This window comes from Pecten maximus, chromosome 13 (assembly GCF_902652985.1).
Source record: "Pecten maximus chromosome 13, xPecMax1.1, whole genome shotgun sequence".
NCBI classification, from domain to species: domain Eukaryota; kingdom Metazoa; phylum Mollusca; class Bivalvia; order Pectinida; family Pectinidae; genus Pecten; species Pecten maximus.
Window position 1 is genome coordinate 35,276,226 of NC_047027.1, and position 20,909 is coordinate 35,297,134.

At 38.9% G+C, this 20,909-nt stretch overlaps 1 protein-coding gene across 1 annotated transcript in view; it reads right to left on the bottom strand.

The window, feature by feature from the left end:
* Window positions 1–6,144: 6,144 nt before the first annotated feature.
* LOC117340701 (hemicentin-1-like) overlaps window positions 6,145–20,909 on the bottom strand; it is a 14,884-nt gene continuing 119 nt past the window's right edge. The window contains exons 2-14 of the mRNA XM_033902465.1: window positions 19,775–20,068; window positions 18,944–19,237; window positions 18,557–18,768; window positions 14,955–15,119; window positions 14,558–14,705; window positions 13,842–14,135; window positions 13,276–13,560; window positions 12,587–12,778; window positions 11,349–11,441; window positions 10,717–11,004; window positions 10,216–10,338; window positions 8,064–8,106; window positions 6,145–6,424 (exon numbers count right to left, since the gene is read on the bottom strand). Coding sequence (XP_033758356.1) covers window positions 6,145–6,424; window positions 8,064–8,106; window positions 10,216–10,338; window positions 10,717–11,004; window positions 11,349–11,441; window positions 12,587–12,778; window positions 13,276–13,560; window positions 13,842–14,135; window positions 14,558–14,705; window positions 14,955–15,119; window positions 18,557–18,768; window positions 18,944–19,237; window positions 19,775–20,068 — 2,711 coding nt within the window. The remainder of the gene's footprint in view (window positions 6,425–8,063; window positions 8,107–10,215; window positions 10,339–10,716; window positions 11,005–11,348; window positions 11,442–12,586; window positions 12,779–13,275; window positions 13,561–13,841; window positions 14,136–14,557; window positions 14,706–14,954; window positions 15,120–18,556; window positions 18,769–18,943; window positions 19,238–19,774; window positions 20,069–20,909) is intronic.

The window sequence follows — 20,909 nt, forward strand, 5'->3', positions numbered from 1 at the left end:
TTTTGGTTTTGTTTGTTTGTTTGTTTGTTCTTTATTTTTTTAACAATTATAATCAGAGACCTTAATATAGGTCTCTGTTATTATTATCATTTTTTTTTTTTTTTTTTGCTTTTATTATTCAAAACCTGTTTTCAAATTATATGAAACTTATGCAAAGGAAAAATAATCAAAATGCAGTTGATATGAAGCTAGGTTTAATATATGTTGTAAACTTGTAACTATTTTTCGTAATAAATTGACTAAACAGGCATGCAGAGGTTTACATCGTTGATTGACAAGTAACATTACAAGACTAAATTAAATGTATTTTATCGCTAGAGACGGGAACCTTTAGTGGATTACGCACAAGCTGATTCAGTAGACCCCCTCTACTTTACAGTGAAACGTTAAACCATCAAGTCATTTTACATAAAATTTGAAAGCAAAACTTCATTCCATGAAACTGTTTTAGGAAGTAGAACAATAAGAATAAACAACCATGAAATTGATTTTGATAATAAAAAAGGAATTGTGATCGAATACAGACACGTGCTTTAAATACCTGTTTGATTAAACATATATTATATCTTTGTTTAAGATGCTACCCCTCCGACATTGAATAGTATGTTTTATCAATTAAAAACACGAATAGACACATATGTATTTTTCTTTACACTATAACCACCCTCAGAAATTGTCATCTTCTTATTTAGCATTGAAAAAAAAGATTGCCGATATAACGTAGTCTATATGTCAAGGGTGAATACACCCACCAGCAAAAGGAAATGATTTGATGAACAATTTATATTAATGATATATTTGTACATCGTATGATGTTCTGATAATTTCTAACTTTCATTATTATTACTTATAATATACACTCTCATATTTTTGAGGAATAAAGAATGATGATGATGATGAGATTGCTATTTTTTTCAGAAACCATATTTTCTCTCCAGCTCAATTACTTTATAAGAAAATACCGTCATAACGAAGTCGTTGTGATTTAAAGATATTCTAGATATTTTAATGTGTTCCACGTGTTATTTTTTAAGAACATGTCATAAATATTGTGTATGTTATTTTGATACAGGCATGATATTATTCCCAGTATCTCCCGACAATTAACTGTAACTCCCTGCCCTCATTAAAACGCAATGCTCCGATTCTTCCTTGTTATATGTAAATATGACCTATAGAACCGATCGCGAATTTCCTCATACCTGGCAGGTGAGACAAAGGGAAGCCACACCTGTTAATTGGTATCTATACCATTAATGATACACATATATCTATCAACAAACCTCTGGAGGCCAGTAGTATACCGAGAGTTTATTGTTCCGTGATCACCTGTTACCTCTACCACACCTGTACGAGCGAGGTGTTCATTTGTTTATGAATAATGTGATACTAATGTATGTATACCACTTCACGTATATACACGCTACAGGTATCCATAATTAGGAAGTATAAACAATATCATACTGACCACGGATAACAGAGTAGGAGTTACGCCCCCTTACATACTTCAGATACAACGTGTTTCTGCGGGAGGGGGCTACACAAATCACTCCCTCAGAGCTAGAAACCCCCTCCCTACTGATGGACAGACCCCTCTATCAGTGCTAGACTGCCCCCCGCCCCCAGTGATAGATATGCCCCTCCCTAGTGATAGACACACACACACCCCCCCCCCCCCCCAGTGATAGATATATGCCCCTCCCCTAGTGATAGACAACCCCCCCCCCCCTAGTAATAGATATATAGTCCCCTCCCCAAGTGATAGACAGTCCCCTCTCCAGTGATAGACAGTCCCCTGCCCCAGTGATAGACAGTCCTCTCCCCTAGTGATAGACAGCCCTTCCCTTAGTGATAGACAGCCCCGTCCCCCAGTGATAGACAGTCCCCTACCCTAGTGATAGACAGCCCCGTCCCACAGTGATAGAAAGTCAACTCCCTAAGTGATAAACAGTCCCCTCTCCAGTGATAGACAGTCCCCTGCCCCAGTGATAGACAGCCCCGTCCCCCAGTGATAGACAGCCCCGTCCCCCAATGATAGACAGACCCCTCCCCCGGTGATAGACAGTCCCCTCCCCAGTGATAGAAAGTCCCCTCCCCAGTGATAGACAGCCCCGTCCCCCAGTGATAGACAGCCCGTCCCCCAGTGATAGACAACCCCGTCCTCCATTGATAGACAGTCCCCTCCCCCAGTGATAGACAGTCCCTTCCCTAGTGATAGACAGTCCCCCCCCCCCCCCGTCTGAGGTAGACAGGTCCCTCCCTCAATGTTAGACAGCTCCGTCCCCCAGTGATAGACAGTCCCCGCCCCCAGTGATAGACAGACCCCTCCCCCAGTGATAGACAGTACCGTCCCCCAGTGATAGACAGCCCTGTCCCACAGTGATAGACAGACCCCCCCCCCCCCCCCCCAGTGATAGACAGCCCCCTCCCTAGTGATAGACAGTCCCCTCCCCCAGTGATAGACAGTCCCCTCCCTAGTGATAGACAGTCTCCTCCCCCAGTGATAGACAGCCTCTCCCCAGTCATAGGCAGACCCCTCCCCCAGTGATATACAGTCCCCTCCCTAGTGATAGACAGACCCCCCCCCCCCCCCCAGTGATAGACAGCCCCCTCCCTAGTGATAGACAGTCCCCTCCCCCAGTGATAGACAGTCCCCTCCCTAGTGATAGGCAGTCCCCTCCCCCAGTGATATACAGTCCCCTCCCTAATGATAGACAGTCCCCCCCCCCGTCTGAGGTAGACAGGTCCCTCCCTCAATGTTAGACAGCTCCGTCCCCCAGTGATAGACAGTCCCCGCCCCTAGTGATAGACAGACCCCTCCCCCAGTGATAGACAGTCCCCTCCCCAGTGATAGACAGTCCCCTCCCTAGTGATAGACAGTCCCCTGCCCCAGTGATAGACAGTCCCCTCCCCCAGTGATAGACAGCCTCTCCCCCAGTCATAGGCAGTCCCCTCCCCCAGTGATAGACAGTCCCCTCCCCCAGTGATAGACAGTTCCCTCCCCCAGTGATAGAGAGACCACTCCCCAGTGATAGACAGACCCTTCCGTCTGTGATAGACAGACCCCTCCCCCCTCCCTCTGAGGTAGACAGGTCCCTCCCCCAGTGATAGACAGACCCTTCCGTCTGTGATAGACAAACCCCTCCCCCGGTGATAGACAGTCCCCTCCCCAATGATAGACAGTCCCCTCCCCCAGTGATAGATAGACCCCTTCCCCAGTGATAGACAGCCCTCCCCAGTGATAGACAGTCCCCTCCCCTAGTGCTAGACTGCCCCCCCCCATTGATAGACAGTCCCCGCCCCTAGTGATAGACGGACCCCTCCCCCAGTGATAGACATACCCCTCCCCCAGTGATAGACAGTCCCCGCCCCTAGTGATAGACAGACCCCTCCCCCAGTGATAGACATACCCTTCCCCAGTGATAGACAGTCCCCTCCCCCAGTGATAGACAGTCCCCTCCCCCAGTGATAGACAGTCCCCTCCCCAGTGATAGACAGTCCCCTCCCCCAGTGATAGACAGTCTCCGCCCCTAGTGATAGACAGTCCCCTCCCCCAGTGATAGACTGACCCCCCCCCCCCCCCCCCCCCCCCCCCCCCTCAGTGATAGACAGTCCCCTCCCCCAGTGATAGACAAACCCTTCCGTCTGTGATAGACAGACCCCTCTCCCTCTCCCTCTGAGGTAGACAGGTCCCTCCCTCAATGTTAGCCAACACTAGGATCATTGTTACATCCCCCGTGGGTTACCCTATTATTCATTTTATTAATTAACACTCAAATATAAAAAAAAAACATGTTTAATTGTTGAAGATAAAGATTCCGTTTTATAGATATACATTGATAATATTTCCACAGATTTGTTATCAGCGCCGTGGAAAAGCAATTCCAAAAATTGGAATAGTACCGTAGAAGTTAATAGCCAAAGAATTCTTTGAAAGGAAAAGTTTAAATGGGGACATGAAATCACAAAGGATCTCGTGAATGAAATGTGTGTGTGTGTGTGTGTGTGTTGATGAAGGTTGTTGGGTTTGTTGAAGAATCTAAAATTGGGAAATAGAAAAGAAACAGACCCATCCTTACACGTACTTATCTGGAATTGTGAAAAGGTGAAATTGTGATTCGCTGACAAATGAATATCAATTCTAATCTACCACACTTAGTCAGGATATTTCAAATAAACAAAACCACTGTAAACACATTTATCAATTTATTATCTTTAATTACTATATAAAGATCTTTCTCGATACATGCTTACACAAGTTCTTAACTAAGCTGAACTACTCCAAAATATCGTAAATCTTATACGGTGCTGCTAAATCTTCACTTCCGGTAAGTCTGCGCACATTCGCGTTTGTTGTTGTAGGCTTATTGATTTAGCTAAACCACAGGGGCATGTCTAGTCTTATATTGAAAAATAGCCAGAAATACCTATATATATATTGACAATGCCCCTGTGGTTAAACTTGGAAAACGTCGTATATCTAAGTTGAAAGAATAAAAATACATAGGTAGCTATGCACAGACTTAGCGGACGCACAGACTTACCAGAATTGACTGTATATATACACAATATCAATCAAACATTACAGTATTTGAAACTCGATATTTCCCAGCATAAACAATGTAAAATGTACCAGGTAATAAGTGAAGTACTACGGAAGCTCATTGATGCCAAATGTTAAATGTAAAAAACAAATCTATTGCGTTTAAACGCGATACTTTTGCGCATAAACGGGCTTCCGTAGGAAAGAGTCTCGATATGATTATATATTAATGTATTTATGATTTATTTACAGAACACATAAAATATTATTAAAAATACAATGTTATGTAATATATATATATGACAGTACAATTCAAAGTTAAAAATCCGTCAAAAGTTTGAATACATCTCCGAATTTCCAATAGGAAACTTTCCTAGTTTGATCATATATGCAAATATTTCACTGTACATCGCATTAAAATGAGTTGATATAGACAATGGATAGTCAGATTTATCAGAGAATATTCGTCAGCTGAAAGGCCGTAAGGCCGTAATAGCGGACGTAAAACCCGTTAAATAAATAATAGATCGATAAATAAATAAATAAATAAATAAACAAATCAGAGAACCTGACTTGTTTTCATCGAAGTTTACCACATTATAGTTATCTGGGCCAAGTTGTTCAAAAGGTAATTAGTTCTAATAAGTTGAAATATTATTTTTCCTTTTCCTAGAAAAGCTCTTTATGCTTATTCCTTAAAATATGCAGTAGAAAGAGACTGGCGAGTGTTATAGTTAAAAGAAATCTTGTCAGTTTTACTAGAAATGATTTTATTGGGAATATAAAATTGTTGTTAAACTGTGATAAGCCTAATCACATTTTGAAAATCTGGGCACAGGCGTCTTTAAATTTGTACTGGCGCCAAATGACTTGATTTTTTCTCTCAAATTAACACATCCTTTTCATTAAGTGTTTATACTGCAATATTTGTATTCCGAAGTCCGATAATCAATACGACATCAAGATTCGATTCTGTCGGAAGTACTGTATCCTCAGATGCAAAAGCAGTACAATGCACTACACTAGAGATCTTCAAGGCACATATACACAATGCAGCCTTTGATGATCTCAAGCATACACCGTAAACACACCCTCATGTTTTTATCTTATAGTTTCCACTAAAAAAAACTTAATAAAAAAAACCCCTCTCACTGTAACTAAATTCCCTCACATTTTAACAGCATCCAACCTACAAACTGACCGTAATCGTCATTTTTTTTTACGGAGGTTGTACGAAGAAGAAGTAGAAGAGAGAAATGCTATATATAGCTCTCCTCACGTGATTATAACAACAAAGATTATGTGCATCATATGCTGGAACTAAAACGACAACGAAACTGAAATGAAAACAAAAATAAAGGAACGGCCCAGTGCACAGTCTTGTCATCATCGGTTAAGAAAACAGAAAGTTAGATGGACGGAATTTCTATTCTTTTTACATGCAGTGGAACGTTGAAAGGATTATGGAACATTAGCACGTGATGCCAGCTGACCTGCGGACAAGATGCCATTTTTGATTCATTTCACTTTCGGTTTAGTATTATTTATGAGATATGAGAGTTCATCTGTGGACCAAATTTCTTGAAAACAGTTCATTTGGATCACTTCCGGTAAGAACGGCACGGTTGTGTAGGAAACGTATGAGCATGCATAGGACGTTCATACTTTTCATAAGTTTCTGAACCAGTGTCGTCATCCAATGGCGCTTCCGGTGGAGGAAGTGAAGCGACCTCTGGTAGTTCCGGTAGCGACCGTGCTTGATTAATCCTTTCGTCAGTAGTGCTCAGGTCAAACGGCCTCGATATGAACCTGGATTGCTCATCTTCTCTTTCTACTGTTCTTGTCCTGTCGATGGTGTGGAGCTGTACGTATTGTTTCGCACTGGAATGAATTGATACACACTTTTTTTACAAATATTTTGACAGATGTTAAGACAAAAAGTTGTTCGAGATAATGATGTGTTGAAAATTTGCGATGGTGACAAAAGCCCGGATGTGCGTTTGAGCGCAAAGAGTAAATTACGTCGCTATGTATTTACACATAATCATGTACTATATTATTTGTTTGATGAGAGAGAGAGAGAGAGAGAGCGAGAGAGCGAGAGAGTGAGAGAGAGAGAGAGAGAGAGAGAGAGAGGAGAGAGAGAAGAGAGCACATCGAGAGGGAGACGAGAGAGCGCGAGATTGAGAAACGAGCGAGAGCAAGTGATACCCCTTCGTAGCTCGTGAAGAAACTCTCGAGAGAGTGAAAGAGAGAGAGCGAGAGAGTGAAAGAGAGAGAGAACACTCGCAATACCATGCCTATGGGGAATATAATTAGACGTTTGACCAACATTGTGGGGAATAATCGGTTTTATGGGGATTCCTCTGATTCCCCATAAATCCAAGCACTATTTGAAAAGAATCCGGATGCGATAATGTGTAAGTTGCCGCCAAAAGTTGAAAATGTGTTCCTTTTAGAACAACTAGCAAATTTCATTCTCTCACACTGCCGTAGAAGTGGGCTTGAATAATTATGGGTAATATTCCCCACAAGACGACTTTATAGAGAGATAATTGCGACTTCCCCGCAAACCTAAGAGCAGTGATAATTATTCCCCATAAATAGGCATATTAAGAGAGAAACATAAGTATACATCCCTATTAAAGCACAGAATAAAAATATTTAACATACCCCCCCCCCCCCCCCATCCCCACCCCCAGGGGGGGGGGGGGGGGGGGTGTCGTTCTCTCCCTTCGAGCAATGATTTGACCTGAACAGTGGGCTGGGAAACCCCAGATGGGGAATTCCTTCCTGTTTGCACCTCGCGCATTAATTACTATACATATTCTATTTTTAATAGGAACGTATGTATTTGTTTTCCGAATCTTTAGCTATAACTCTTCATTATGGTATCAATGAAGTACCTAATTCAAACGTTAATTCCTCAAATAAATCCACACAAACATCAGCAGATTATAACTTTAAGGAACTTGGTTCAGGTGAAACACCACCTCATTGGCCGATAAGTTTATGCTTTTCCCGCCAAAATTTAAAATAATCAATTTTTTTTATGTTTTAAATGTTTTTTGTTCAATACTCTGACACATACTGACTGGATAATTAGCACACACACAGTACTTCATTTATTGGCAGCTACTTAAGAAATGTGTTGAGTGAAACCGTCCAATCTAGCGCATGGAATTAATAAGTGTTATCCTTGAAGCGGTAATGAAGCGGGAAATGCCATTCCCCATAACCACGGAGTTTGCCTAATTCCCCATAAGCATGGTTTTGAGAGAGAGAGAGAGAGAGAGAGAGAGAGAGAGAGAGAGAGAGAGAGAGAGATACTTGTAAGTTAAAGTAAAGTACTTAGGACAATCAAATTGACAACCATGCGTTTTAATTATAAACAGAGAGAAATGATAAAATGTGTTTGTTTACAGTTTCGTATTTACCATTAATCAGCATAAATAAGCTGAAAGGGGAGATAACTCTAGCATTTCCTCAATCAACACATTTGGACAATATTTATACTTACAAGTCATGTGACGGTGACATCTTTTCTAGTGCTTTCAAAGTCTCTGAAAATAATAATATTGACTTTACGTCATTTATTCAATACTGCAATTAGGACAGAGATTCTAAGTCTTTACTTTCGGTCTTTACCTTCGGAACGGCAACACATACTGCATACGATACATTTTGTTGACAATCAGATATATAACATGATAACACAAATGACGAAGAGAGACAATTTCATGACTGGTGCCTTGACCAGACCTCGAACTCACGATATACAGCCATCGAGTTACTATATGTCAGAGTTCTTGAAGGAAACGGGATCACGAAGACAGGAGAGCAGACTGTATAGCTTACAGATGAAAAGGACAATTTATTTCAGAGATGGTTTTCAGGAAGAAGGATTGTTGTGTACAGATAATTATGGAATAAATTTCGACCAGTTAGGAATAACAGCTATCATGAAAGGCTCATCCACCTTGGACTGCCATCACGTTAATCAATACAGGCGGCTGAGAATTGACATGGTCGACGTTTACGGAATTCTCACTGAAATGGACAAATGTGACAAATACAAACTGTTCAAAATTCGAGAGGAAGACACAACCAGGGGTCACTGAAAAAAACTCGGTAAAAGGACACTGTAGACTAAATATAAGGAAACTGTCATTCTCTCAAAGAATAGCAACCCGATGGAAGTGGTGTCAGCGATCACTTTTAACCAGTTCAAATCATCAGTAACTGAATTTTGGAAAACATGAACATTGAATTCTGCCCGGACGGCCACCAAAACTAACCGGAACCGGAAATAAATATTGTGATTGGTCCGCGAGGCACACGCCTATAGAAGACCTTGACGACAGCTAACAGGTAACAAGTATTTGGTAGGAGTATGGGGAGAAAATCTGGTCTTACCCTTTTGGGTGTTGAAGTGATTTTATAAACTGTGGGAAGTTATGTCGACATAAAGCTTGAAGACTGCATCAACCAAGACCTGAAAATGTTGTGGACCTGTTTTAGCGAGGGAGAACACGGTAAGAGACATAATATGATATTCATAATGTTCGGATATGTGGTTCAGGAGGGTGAAGTCGTAAGAGGCTTTTTGTTTTTGATGGAAGAGAGTGCAGTACACATTTATCAGTATGAAAGACCGTTTTCCATGTTTCCTCCCATGATGCCGTTTACGTCCGCCGTCGTTACTAACGCCTATATACACCATAGTGTCGTCCGAGAAATGACGGTAGAAGATGCAAGTCCAATAGTAAGCCGTTCATAATATAGATCCCTCGGGAATACAAGACTGCAATGAGACAATCCTCTCCGACTTATTTATCAAAAGACAATTTTCCGTCGACCTCCCTCGGACACAACAGTGATTCAACATATGTACTAAAAGAAGCGACTGATATCTCAAATGCTTTAGAATTGCGTCATGTTTCAACGTTGTCTACGTTTTTGAAAAATTTCCCAGAATAATTCTAAAAGCTGAGTTTCGCAGGATGTTGATTTTCGGAAACTGAGTTGGAGAGGGTAGACATACATTGGGCTCATCTGAGAGAAGTATAGCGTAGCGAACGACTATATTTGTGTTCAGAAATATTGTTTCAAAATACTGTATATGGAACGAGAGATCAACTCTAAAGCCAGAGACACAGAAAAAAATCCCGACTCTGAATGGACCCAAATTTGGTTGCAGTGGGATATTCATATACCTTACTCTTGGGTTGCGCTCTGAACAGAAGAGTCCAAAAACGAGCCTCTAAGTGTATGCCGATGATAACAAGTCATCTAATTTCAGTGATTTCTAGCATGCCTTATCTTGGGTTCTCAAATATCCCCTGAAGAGTAGACGACAGGACAAGCAACTCAAGATGAGTGATCTATGTGATCTAAGTGATATGCTACATATATTTCTCCGTTTCAACACGGGATCCTAGAAACAATACAACAATTCAAGATAGAGGATGCTCTTCTTTCGTCTTCTTTTTCGGGAACTTTCAGACTTATGATCAATCGTAACATTTAAGGGTCGATAGTTTTCCTTTTCTGTCGACCTATTTTTTCTGCCATTAGCAATATGTTATGCCTTTCTTCATTCTTTGCACCATCAATAATGTAAAGTTAACATGTGGCAATTTTTTTCCCTATAAATGACCACAGTGACTGACCTTTTCGTTGTTTTCTTCGTCGACGTACTCTGACGATACCAGCCGAACAACAGATGACGATGACAATTGTCAAGAAACTGCCAAGAACCCCGAGGATGAGGACAGTACGACCCTCACCGGTCTCTGTCAAAATTAAATGAAATAGTAAGAAGCATCTGCTACAAAAGACCGGATGGTGTGAGCGGCTCTTCTTAAATAGGACGAGTATGACCCGATTTAGTTGGGCTTTTTTGTAATTGAATCACGATTATTTCTTAATTAAGGCATTTTTGTAGCAAAATGTCACGCTGTCGTTCCACATCATCGTTATCACTGAGTGCATCAATACATTTAATATTTTTTTACCTTTTTTATTTGTTTGTTTACTTGGTTTTTTTTGTTTTTTTTGTTTTGTTTTTTGTTTGTTTTGTTTGTTTGTTTTTTTTATATACGAACATACTGTTATATCATTGAAAATGCATGTGATTATGATTAACTTTCTGTTTACAGATTAGCAAGTACCTGTCATCTGGACATCCATGCTTTTCTTTACAACCGGAAATACCCCTCCCTCTCCAGTACACTCGTACTTCCCAGTGTCCTTCACTGTGACGTCATGTATTTCAAGATGGCCGTTGTCAGACCCTTCGTGAGGAAGAAAGACATATTTATGGGGCTCCGCTCTGATTGGTTCACCATTTCCATACCACGTGATGTTAGGAACCGGATATCCGGTTATGTGGCAGAAGATGTGGAGTGTACTTCCGACCAAAACGCTAGACTGTCCCTCCAATGTTATAGCAGGTGCCACTGTAACGTATTTCATGAAATGTCAAATCTCGTTAAATCTCTGAGCACGAGAACGGGAATATGGTAACACGACTATATCTTTGAAACAGCCGTTGTAATTTAGACCATACGATATATGTCTGTGTACTGGAATATTTGTGGACAAATCCCACCAATTTCTGGGTTTTCTTACTTTAACTGTTAAAAGTTTTATTTTCCTAACTTGTTGATGCATGATTCAATTAAAAATGTTCGTAGATCTTAGATTGTAAAAATAAGATTATTTACGATGCCGTGTCATGGACAACCAGTTATTTTGATTTAATTATCGCTTTAAAAAGGATTTCCTTTATTAAGGACCTCACCATTAACGGCCGCCGGTATAGATATCTGTCTTTGATGTGACGTTCCAACTTCTAACAGGACATTGCATTCGTACCTCCCAGCATCGGAGAGTTCTAATAAAAATGAGCAGCAAGATTACCACGAATAAAAGAACTTGTTGCTAGACCTGCCTTAATAAATACGTTATAGATCGCCTAAGTTGATCACAGTATCAAAGAATAAAGCGATTTGATCACGATGTTTTTAGAAATGAAGCCTTCTCGTGAGAAATTGTCAAGATACATATATCAAGTGTAAATAGTATGTGTAAATAAGTGCATATTCTTTCAAGTGTACAAAATGTGCATTACCATATACATGTATATCTATTTAGTGAAGAAACAACCAATCCGAAGTCGCTAACCTCCTATTTGACAAATCTCTGTAATGACATGGCGATAATACATCACACAAGCCTTTTAAGGCTTACATCGATGTCATACTGTGATTACTGTGATAACCAATTTTATTATACCTCAGACTTGTATCACAGCTTCTGATTAGTGAAAACCATGTCACGTGATTAAAAACATTCGTTATGTCACCCTCTCGTGAGCCCTCCAAAATCGTTATGTCACCCTCTCGTGAGCCCCAACTCGGAACTCTCTTCCGTAACGTCTTCAAAAGTAGTCGAATCAGAGAAGTTCCGAGTATTCTGCTTGACAACAACAATGGCTGCCGGCGGACGCTATCGTCTGCCAACAGAGGAGGAATTGGCGAAATTATTGCAAGAAAAGGATTCTAAAAACACCAAAAGGGTCATCAATGTGGCCGTGGATTCCTTTAGACATTTCCTATCTGCAACAGGTAGGCCTAGACCAAAGGATTGTGAAAACTTCGACGTCCATACATTGAAAGTTCAACTGGGAGAATTTTATGCCGGGTCCAGAAAGACGATGGGGTACCTCTTAAAAACTTTTCTTAAAAACTGTTGATAGTAATAAATAAACTTATTGATACCAAAATTAATTCACTTATGTTTTTTTCGGTATAATAAAACAATTACTGCCCTTGTTCCGAGTTGACATGAATATTTGCCCACCCTTGAGGTGTCATGTCACCCTCGGGCTACGCCCTCGGGTGACATGACACCTCTCGGGTGGTCAAATATTCATGTCAACCCGGAACAAGGGCAATAATTGTATAATATCTTACCAGGGGAAGTAACTGGGCAATGCACGGTTACCATATCTTCTGTTAATACAACTAGTATACCTACTTGAATCGGATATTGTCAATCGCCTTGTTTCAGAATCATACTGGTATCTCCCCACGATACCCGTCACTCTCTCCAGGGGCACGTGCTCCTTGGTCCAAAATACGTCATTCCTGACGTCATCTATACGGCCGATGTCTGAACAATCCAATGTGGTTGTCTCCCCTTCTTTCAAAACGATGCTTTCAATTTTTTCTACATAATAAAGGTTATTTTCATAAAACAAAAATATTTCACAACGGTGTTTGGTTGCAATAAACTGATATCTACAATACAATCGTCAAGGATATCAGACCAAACCTTTAAATCTATTTTTAGTATCATACTTTCAATGTTTATTGTTCTGTTTTTTATCACGGGGCGTTTTTATCCTAGCAACTTATACATTCCTATTGCACAACAACGTTCCCTTATGGAAGGGAGAGAATCAAACGGTAACAATATTAAAACGACCATGCTTTAGTAATTTATATAAAAAAAACTCCAACCTGATAATAAATGGTATATCAGATGGGCAATGAGTGAACCTGTGGTCGAAAAAATACATCATTAAAATTTACCAAAGATTTTTTTTTTTTTTTTAATTCCTGTGAATAACCGTATGTGCAATTCAAGCACTGCATGACTAGCACAGCCAAGTTACAATCTAGATAAATTATATATATAAAGCCTTCAGATTTTAATTTGAATACCTGCAATGACTCGAATGGAAATTGTTTTCTTCAGAGTTGCCACTGTACAGGAGATATCAAAAGGCTCAATTCTGGCGGCTATTTTGGAAATATTAGTCCTAACAGCGTAGGAATCATCAAACGTGTCGTATTTCAAATCTGAAGAAAATGTACTCGCGTTTGATTGGTCGTTTATAAGCCAATCGATCTGTTTTCTCTCCGATCCCCGGTATGAACACTGTATGTTGATTGGCTGTCCCGCTGTGACCCACATTATATCTACTTCCGGTTTGATATCTAGTTCCGCTGTAGAAAATAAAAGACAAATGATGTTCAAGCATTATCCATGACCCGGTTTTACAGTGTCATTTTGACTTCCATAAAGTCTATAGTCTAAAGTCTATTTTTTACAGATTTATGTGTTGAGTAGAAGTTACATACATTATGTATACATCTATATACAATGTATATATATATCCAATATATGCTGCTAAAATATACCGAAGCAACATATCAGAACGAAAATATGGACAACATAAGAAATGTTAATGAATTATAATTCAGTCATTTCAATATGATGATTTTACCTGTATACATTTCCACGGTTTGTTGGAGTTTTGAAGTTTCGTCCCTACATGTGTATATCCCAGAATCCTTAAACGTCATCTGACTTTTAATGAGAGTCTCTCGTGTTGTGACTCCGTCATGATTATATGACGTATCGATGACCTTCATGAATGTTGAATCAAGGTGAAGGTCACGCTCGTTTTTAATCCAGCGAAACATCGGAGGCTCGGGCCCGTCAAACGCACAGGTGATTTGAAAACTTTCCTCTGTTCGATAGTAGTTCAGCGGCTTCAGAGGATAAATCATTTTCAATGCTGTAAACAAAGAAAATTAAGTCTTGATAATTAAGTTAAATTTGTTTAATAAACTTATAGGCTATTAGTTTATTATGCAAAATACGACACAACATGTTTGCAAAATAAATTTGGAAAAATAAGTAAATAAAAAAAAAAACAAAAACAAAAACAAAAACAAAAAAAAAACAAACAAAAAAAAACAACAACAAAAAAACAAAAAAAAAACAACAAAAAAAAACAACAAAAAAACAAAAAAACAAAAACACAAAACTGAAGTTATAATTCCTATAGATTGACGATATAAAAGACATTCTTAAAATCGAACTTAACCGATTTAGAGGGACCCGTCAAGAAAAAGAAATAAATGAAAAGTCAGAGTTTTGAAATTACTTAAATGGCATATATTATTTGTGAACGTATGATAAATTTTCATCACGCACTCGAAGGTACAGTACATCCAAACGCCTCGGCTCGGAGAGATATCTTCTCGCTCCAGGATACAGGATTGATTCGCAAGAATCGCGCAACAACCGGAACCGGAAGTTCGTGCTTTCGCTTGGTGTCGTGGTCATGGTTTCCTTCAAATACCTGGTGTTGGAAAATGGGTATTTGATTATTGGTATTAATGACGCGTCATGTAAAAAAAAACATGATCCATTGGTTGAATAGACTTCAGTTTTTAAATCTTTAGCCCAAATGAAGAAAATAATACAAAAAAAAAAAAAAATTATAAAATAACGTGGCGTTTGAAGCATAAAGATTAACACAGCAGTTAATCTGATGGTTTGTCTTTTACACACCAGATAACCATATCGGGTATAGTTTTAAAAAACGTACTTTTGTTTCGCCTGATTTGATCTCTCGGTACTTGTTCCAGTGTTGGCCATCTTTGCTGAAGAGAACTTTGTACTGGGTGACCCACTGTCGCTGTGTACAACAGTCCGTGGATGACCTCCCCTGTGTCGTTATCTGTGTCACTATGGCCAGCTGTGGAAACTCCAACTGGAAAAAAAAGTCCGGAACCATTAATCGTAGACTCGTATCCAATGTTAAACTCTACAGCAATGCATTATTCTAAAGTTAAAGTTGGTCAATTTATGACTGTTCTGTACTCAAAACTCATTTCAATGACATATACAACTATTGTCAGTATCAAAGCATCTTTCCTGTGGTCAGTTTGGACAAGCGAAGTTGGTGAGAACACTTCGGCCATTACAAAATTAGACCGCCTATCGATGTAGCGCGTTGGAGAATCCGGAACTGAATGGGTCATTGGAACAAAGATTTTATACGAAATATTTGATAAATACAAAATTGTGTTCATTTTTCATCAATGATTTCAACTCGGAACGCAATGTCATTGCTGCGTTTGGCTTATTTCTTAGCTACTGTACATGTACATTAAAATGTACACAAAATTAATATTCCATCTAGTAAAATGCAAACCTATTATGACGTCAACAGGACCACGTGATAGTTTGTAAATATATCTAAATCCATAAAGAATTTCCACAAGTTAGATATCTACGAAAGCCGGTTGGGACCATTTTTGTAGAAGAAAATAAAAAAAAATCGCGTTATTACGCGAAACTAACGCGTGATTACGCGAAACTTTCGCGTTATATCACGAAACTTTCGCGTAATTACGCGAAACTAACGCGTGATTACGCGAAACTTTCGCGTTATATCACGAAACTTTCGCGTAATTACGCGAAACTAACGCGTTATTACGCGAAACTAACGCGTGATTACGCGAAACTTTCGCGTTATTTCGCGAAACTTACGCGTTATTACGCGAAACTAACGCGTCATATCACGAATATATATTGATAGTTATAAGAAGTATCGGCTACTTTTGAAGAGTATTGACATAAGGCACGACAGTTTAGTGAGTTTTTATTTTGAGCTTAGCCTCCTATCCCAAGCTGAAATTTTGAGTTTTTTTAACAATAGTGGATAGTGCTGTTTTAAGCAATTCAACACGTAAACGAACTTTGAAACGATAGTGTTTAACAATAAGGAAATTAGTTCTCGGATATATACGATGTTGCATTATTCATTCTCAAAGAATTACAAAATTCTGGACAGAAAAAAAATCTTGGTTCTCGCCCTCCATCTTTACAGTCAGTATCTGATGATACTCTGAAACCATTTCATCGTCTGATATAACCTGCTGCGCATTATAACGCAAAAGTTTCGTGATATTATACAATTATCGACCTGTTTTCAGGTAAATATGATGATTTATAAACAACTCGAATGATATTTCCCGAGGCCGAAGGTCATCGTATTCACCTGAAAACAGGTTGATAACTGCTTTATTATATGACAAAACTGCAAGATTTTCATATTACAGAATGATTATCATTACCTGTCATAGGATTGAAAAAATAATAGTGATCGACTGGAATAAGGTTCAAAATGACATTTAAAAAGTCAAAGTCAACAATGAATTTAAACTTCATTATTTATTATTGCTTAAAATTCAACAAAATGTAAATGCTAAAATACTAAGAATTCAGTCTATTAAACTCTGTCCGGGAGTACATACCTACACGTACATGTAAGCATACATTTTTGACGACACGGATAGTTGGACATTCCCTTGTAACTATATTTGGGTGTGTAATCGAGTTGTTGGATTGTTATGTCACCCTGGATTTGACGACACGGATAATTGGACATTCCCTTGTTACTATATTTGGGTGTGTAATCGAGTTGTACGATTGTTATGTCACCCTGGATTTGACGTCACGGATAGTTGGACATTCCCTTGTTACTATATTTGGGTGTGTAATCGAGTTGTTGGATTGTTATGTCACCCTGGATTTGACGACACGGATAGTTGGAAATTCCCTTGTTACTATATTTGGGTGTGTAATCGAGTTGTTGGATTGTTATGTCACCCTGGATTTGACGTCACGGATAGTTGGAAATTCCCTTGTTACTATATTTGGGTGTGTAATCGAGTTGTTGGATTGTTATGTCACCCTGGATTTGACGACACGGATAGTTGGAAATTCCCTTGTTACTATATTTGGGTGTGTAATCGAGTTGTTGGATTGTTATGTCACCCTGGATTTGACGACACGGATAGTTGGACATTCCCTTGTTACTATATTTGGGTGTGTAATCGAGTTGTTGGATTGTTATGTCACCCTGGATTTGACGACACGGATTGCGGGGGAGTCCCTGTTATTATATTTGGGTGCGATTCGAGTTATTGGGTGGTGCCTAGATCGCCCCCCCCCCCCCCCCCCCCCCCCCCCCCCCCACTAGACATTAGCCCCTAGGACAAAAGCCCCTTCATACTAATCAAAAAGTGGACAAAAGCTCCTTTATATATAAAAATTAATTTCAATATATGTACATTTTCATTGATGTTGTATTCTCATGAAAAGAAATATATCATTAATGTCTTCATGTGTATCAACAGTGAAATGTCTTTATTTGCACAGGTATCAATTTGTTTTTTTATATGATTTCTTTGATTTTAATCATTCCTAAAATTAAATGATTACAAGACAGAGCAACATGTTTGGTAAGGCAGTCATTATATTATAACTTGAGACACAGATACTGAAAAAGGAGATGTTTTAGGAACCTGATGGCACCATGTAATCGATGATTATTGATAAAATACTATTAAAAAATACAGATTTACTAATAGTATATAACGTATACCAACTAAATTTATATAGAAGGGGCTTTTGTCCGGGGGTTGGGGTTAACGGACGGGGGTGTTTTGTCCTACACTGAGGCACGGATTCGGGGTTGATAATAATATTTGATCAAAGGGATAATGTTTAGAATTGCCCAATCTGGAAAGGGGGGAAATCACAGTCATATAATAATATTTCGCGTAATTACGCGTTAGTTTCGCGTAATAACGCGTTAGTTTCGCGTAATAACGCGTAAGTTTCGCGATATTACGCGTTAGTTTCGCGTAATAACGCGAAAGTATCGCGAAATAACGCGTTAGTTTCGCGTAATAACGCGAAAGTTTCGCGATATTACGCGATAGTTTCGCGTAATTACGCGAAAGTTTCGCGATATAACGCGAAACTAACGCGTTATTACGCGAAAAAAAAAAATTTTTTTCTACGAAAATGGTCCCAACCGGCTTTCGTAGATATCTGATGTTTGTTTATATACTGAATTAAGGCATACTTTATAAGAACGTAAATAATTCCTTTGTGCATTCTTGGTAAATTGTGCGAAATATCCCTTCAATTGAAATCAAAACCGATGCCTTGGAAACCCTCAAGTCTACAGCATTGAAATTGAATATGATAATTAATTTACATGTATTTTCGGAATATAAGTTTTTTTATTTATTTCATTTTCATCTGTGTTAATGTCATTAAACAAGATAAATATCATAAAAGTGAATATCCACTCTCCACCTGGACAGTGACGAAATCATGCAGATTACATACCTGTATCCATTGCCGTTTATCGGTTATAGATGCCTGCCAAGAACCTCCTAGAATTTTTCTTCTTCCGGTCTTAGCCTCGGTTATGTCCCCTTCCTTGATTGTATCTAGTTTGCCTCTAGAGGGCGCGTCCGAATAAAGCGTATCTTCGTAGTATGATGACGCGGTGATGCTGACGCCAGGGAGTGATTTCACCAGCGCCACCTGGCAAGGTTCTGTTGGAAAAAAAAAGTTTAGTCTGACAGTCTTAAGGATGTAGAGGATCCAACGAGCTAATGAATCAGTGATTCTAAATCGAAAATCGATAAGATGGTATTAAAATTAAGCAAAAGCACATCTAAGATTGATACAGGGGTTCTTCAACAGCATAGAAAGTTTGAGCAAACTTACCTTCCGATATTTCGAGGATGAGAGTTTTAATGAAAGGTCCAGCGATACACGTATATTTTCCCGAATTTTCCCTTTTAGCAAACTGCTCACTTATTTCCGAGGAAACTGCTACCTTCTTTGCAGATGTTGTTGGTTTTACGACATAACCACGTGTCATGAAACCAAATGCCGGCATGCCATTTTTATACCACGTGACCGGAAGTAAGTCTTTACCCTCAAACTCACAAACAAGAGTGATCGGTTTGGATGCCATGATGATTACTTTGTCGACATCAGGTCGTATCCGTAATCGACCTTTGAAGAAAAGGTCAAAAAAATCATTAACTACAAACGCTGCGTAATAATACGCACAAGTCATGACGTCATACGCTAGGCAAGTTCAATATTTGTCACTTTGAGTTAATGTCGAGCAAGTATTTGATAAAGCGGCAGGGGGGGGGGGGGGGGGGGGGGGGGGGGGGTCGACTAAAGAGCACGTTTTGAAATGACTAAGAGACTAATTTTTCACGAGGCGAAATTAACGATTTTACATTGTCAGTTAAGTATTAAAAGCGAAATATGCATACGAATCTGCTTCAAAACAACGCTTGAAGTTTCAAATAGTTTTAATTAGTTCGAGGCTCATAAAATAAACTCACTTTAATATAGCCTTTTCACTGGTGCAATCTTTCGAATTTACGAAACTCGTTAAAATAGCTCACTTCCATCTTGTTGTTTTATTGTGAAATTTAAATGCATGTTTATATGGTTTTGCAGCACGTAAAAAACGTACAATGTAATACTTCATAAGTAGCTCCGTTTTATAATTGAGACGCGAAATTCTATACTAACCTTTTGTGACCTTCACCTCTATTGACTTGCTGAGTTGCCCCGCATGACAGGAGTAGTTTCCGGTGTCTGTAAACTCGGCATCCCTCTTGTAATACGTCACAGTTAGATAAGATGTCTCATAGGTCCATGTCCTCTGTTTTGTGACTTGCGCACCAAGCTCATTTCTAATTTCACTTCCGTTGATTTGCCACGTGACATCTCTGATATGATGTCCGGTGAATATGCACGTGAGGTTCAAAGGTCGTGATTCCCGGATCCAAGCTTTGTCGGTTTCAGGGTAAATGTTTATTTCCGCTGAAACAGAATTAGTTAAAATATATTTACGAAAATGATGTGTTGCTCAACTTCGATAAATATATTTCCTTAAGGATGGAGAAGCCGTTACATTTTGTATCTTTTATCTCACTGAATTACATTGTACGGACCATATCAGATTAGTTTGTTCCGCATTCGTATAAGAAAACGTACTGGGTATATTCCTGGCGACCTCGTGATATACATTTTGAATTTAATGCTATTTTTTCCCATTGACCTATTACATAATATGCGAGACGAATATAAACACACAAATGAAAATCCCTTGAAATGTTCACAAATGTTACCAATAACTGCTGATAAAAACTAGATACTGTAATTCATACTTTGTAAGTTAAAGACCATAAGTAGTTGCTACAGATCTGTTTCTTTAATGTTTCATAATATCGTCTTTTGAGCACATAAAGCAAGAGAATGTTTTTGTTTTTTGTTTGTTTGTTTGTTTGTTTTTTTTTTTTTTTTTTTTTTTGTTTGTTTTTTGTTTTTTTTGTATTTGTTTGTATTTCCTACTGCCTCCTCCCTCCTCCCCGATTCTTTCAAGTCCTGAAACTCTGTTTGGAAAATGACAGATCACCATATGTCGCCATCTTAGATCGACGTAGAAGGTTTACACATTTGTAAAGATTAAAAATGATTGTACTACGTACATTATAACACCACAAAGTCAAAACCAATTTACGGACATGTACTATATATACTTGTAATGACGACAAGAATTAAAAATTTATATGATATTTGTTGCTAAATATACATTTTCGGGGAAAGGAGTTAATTTCTGATTATGAACACATGCTGTAAAAACATGATTTATCTTGAAACG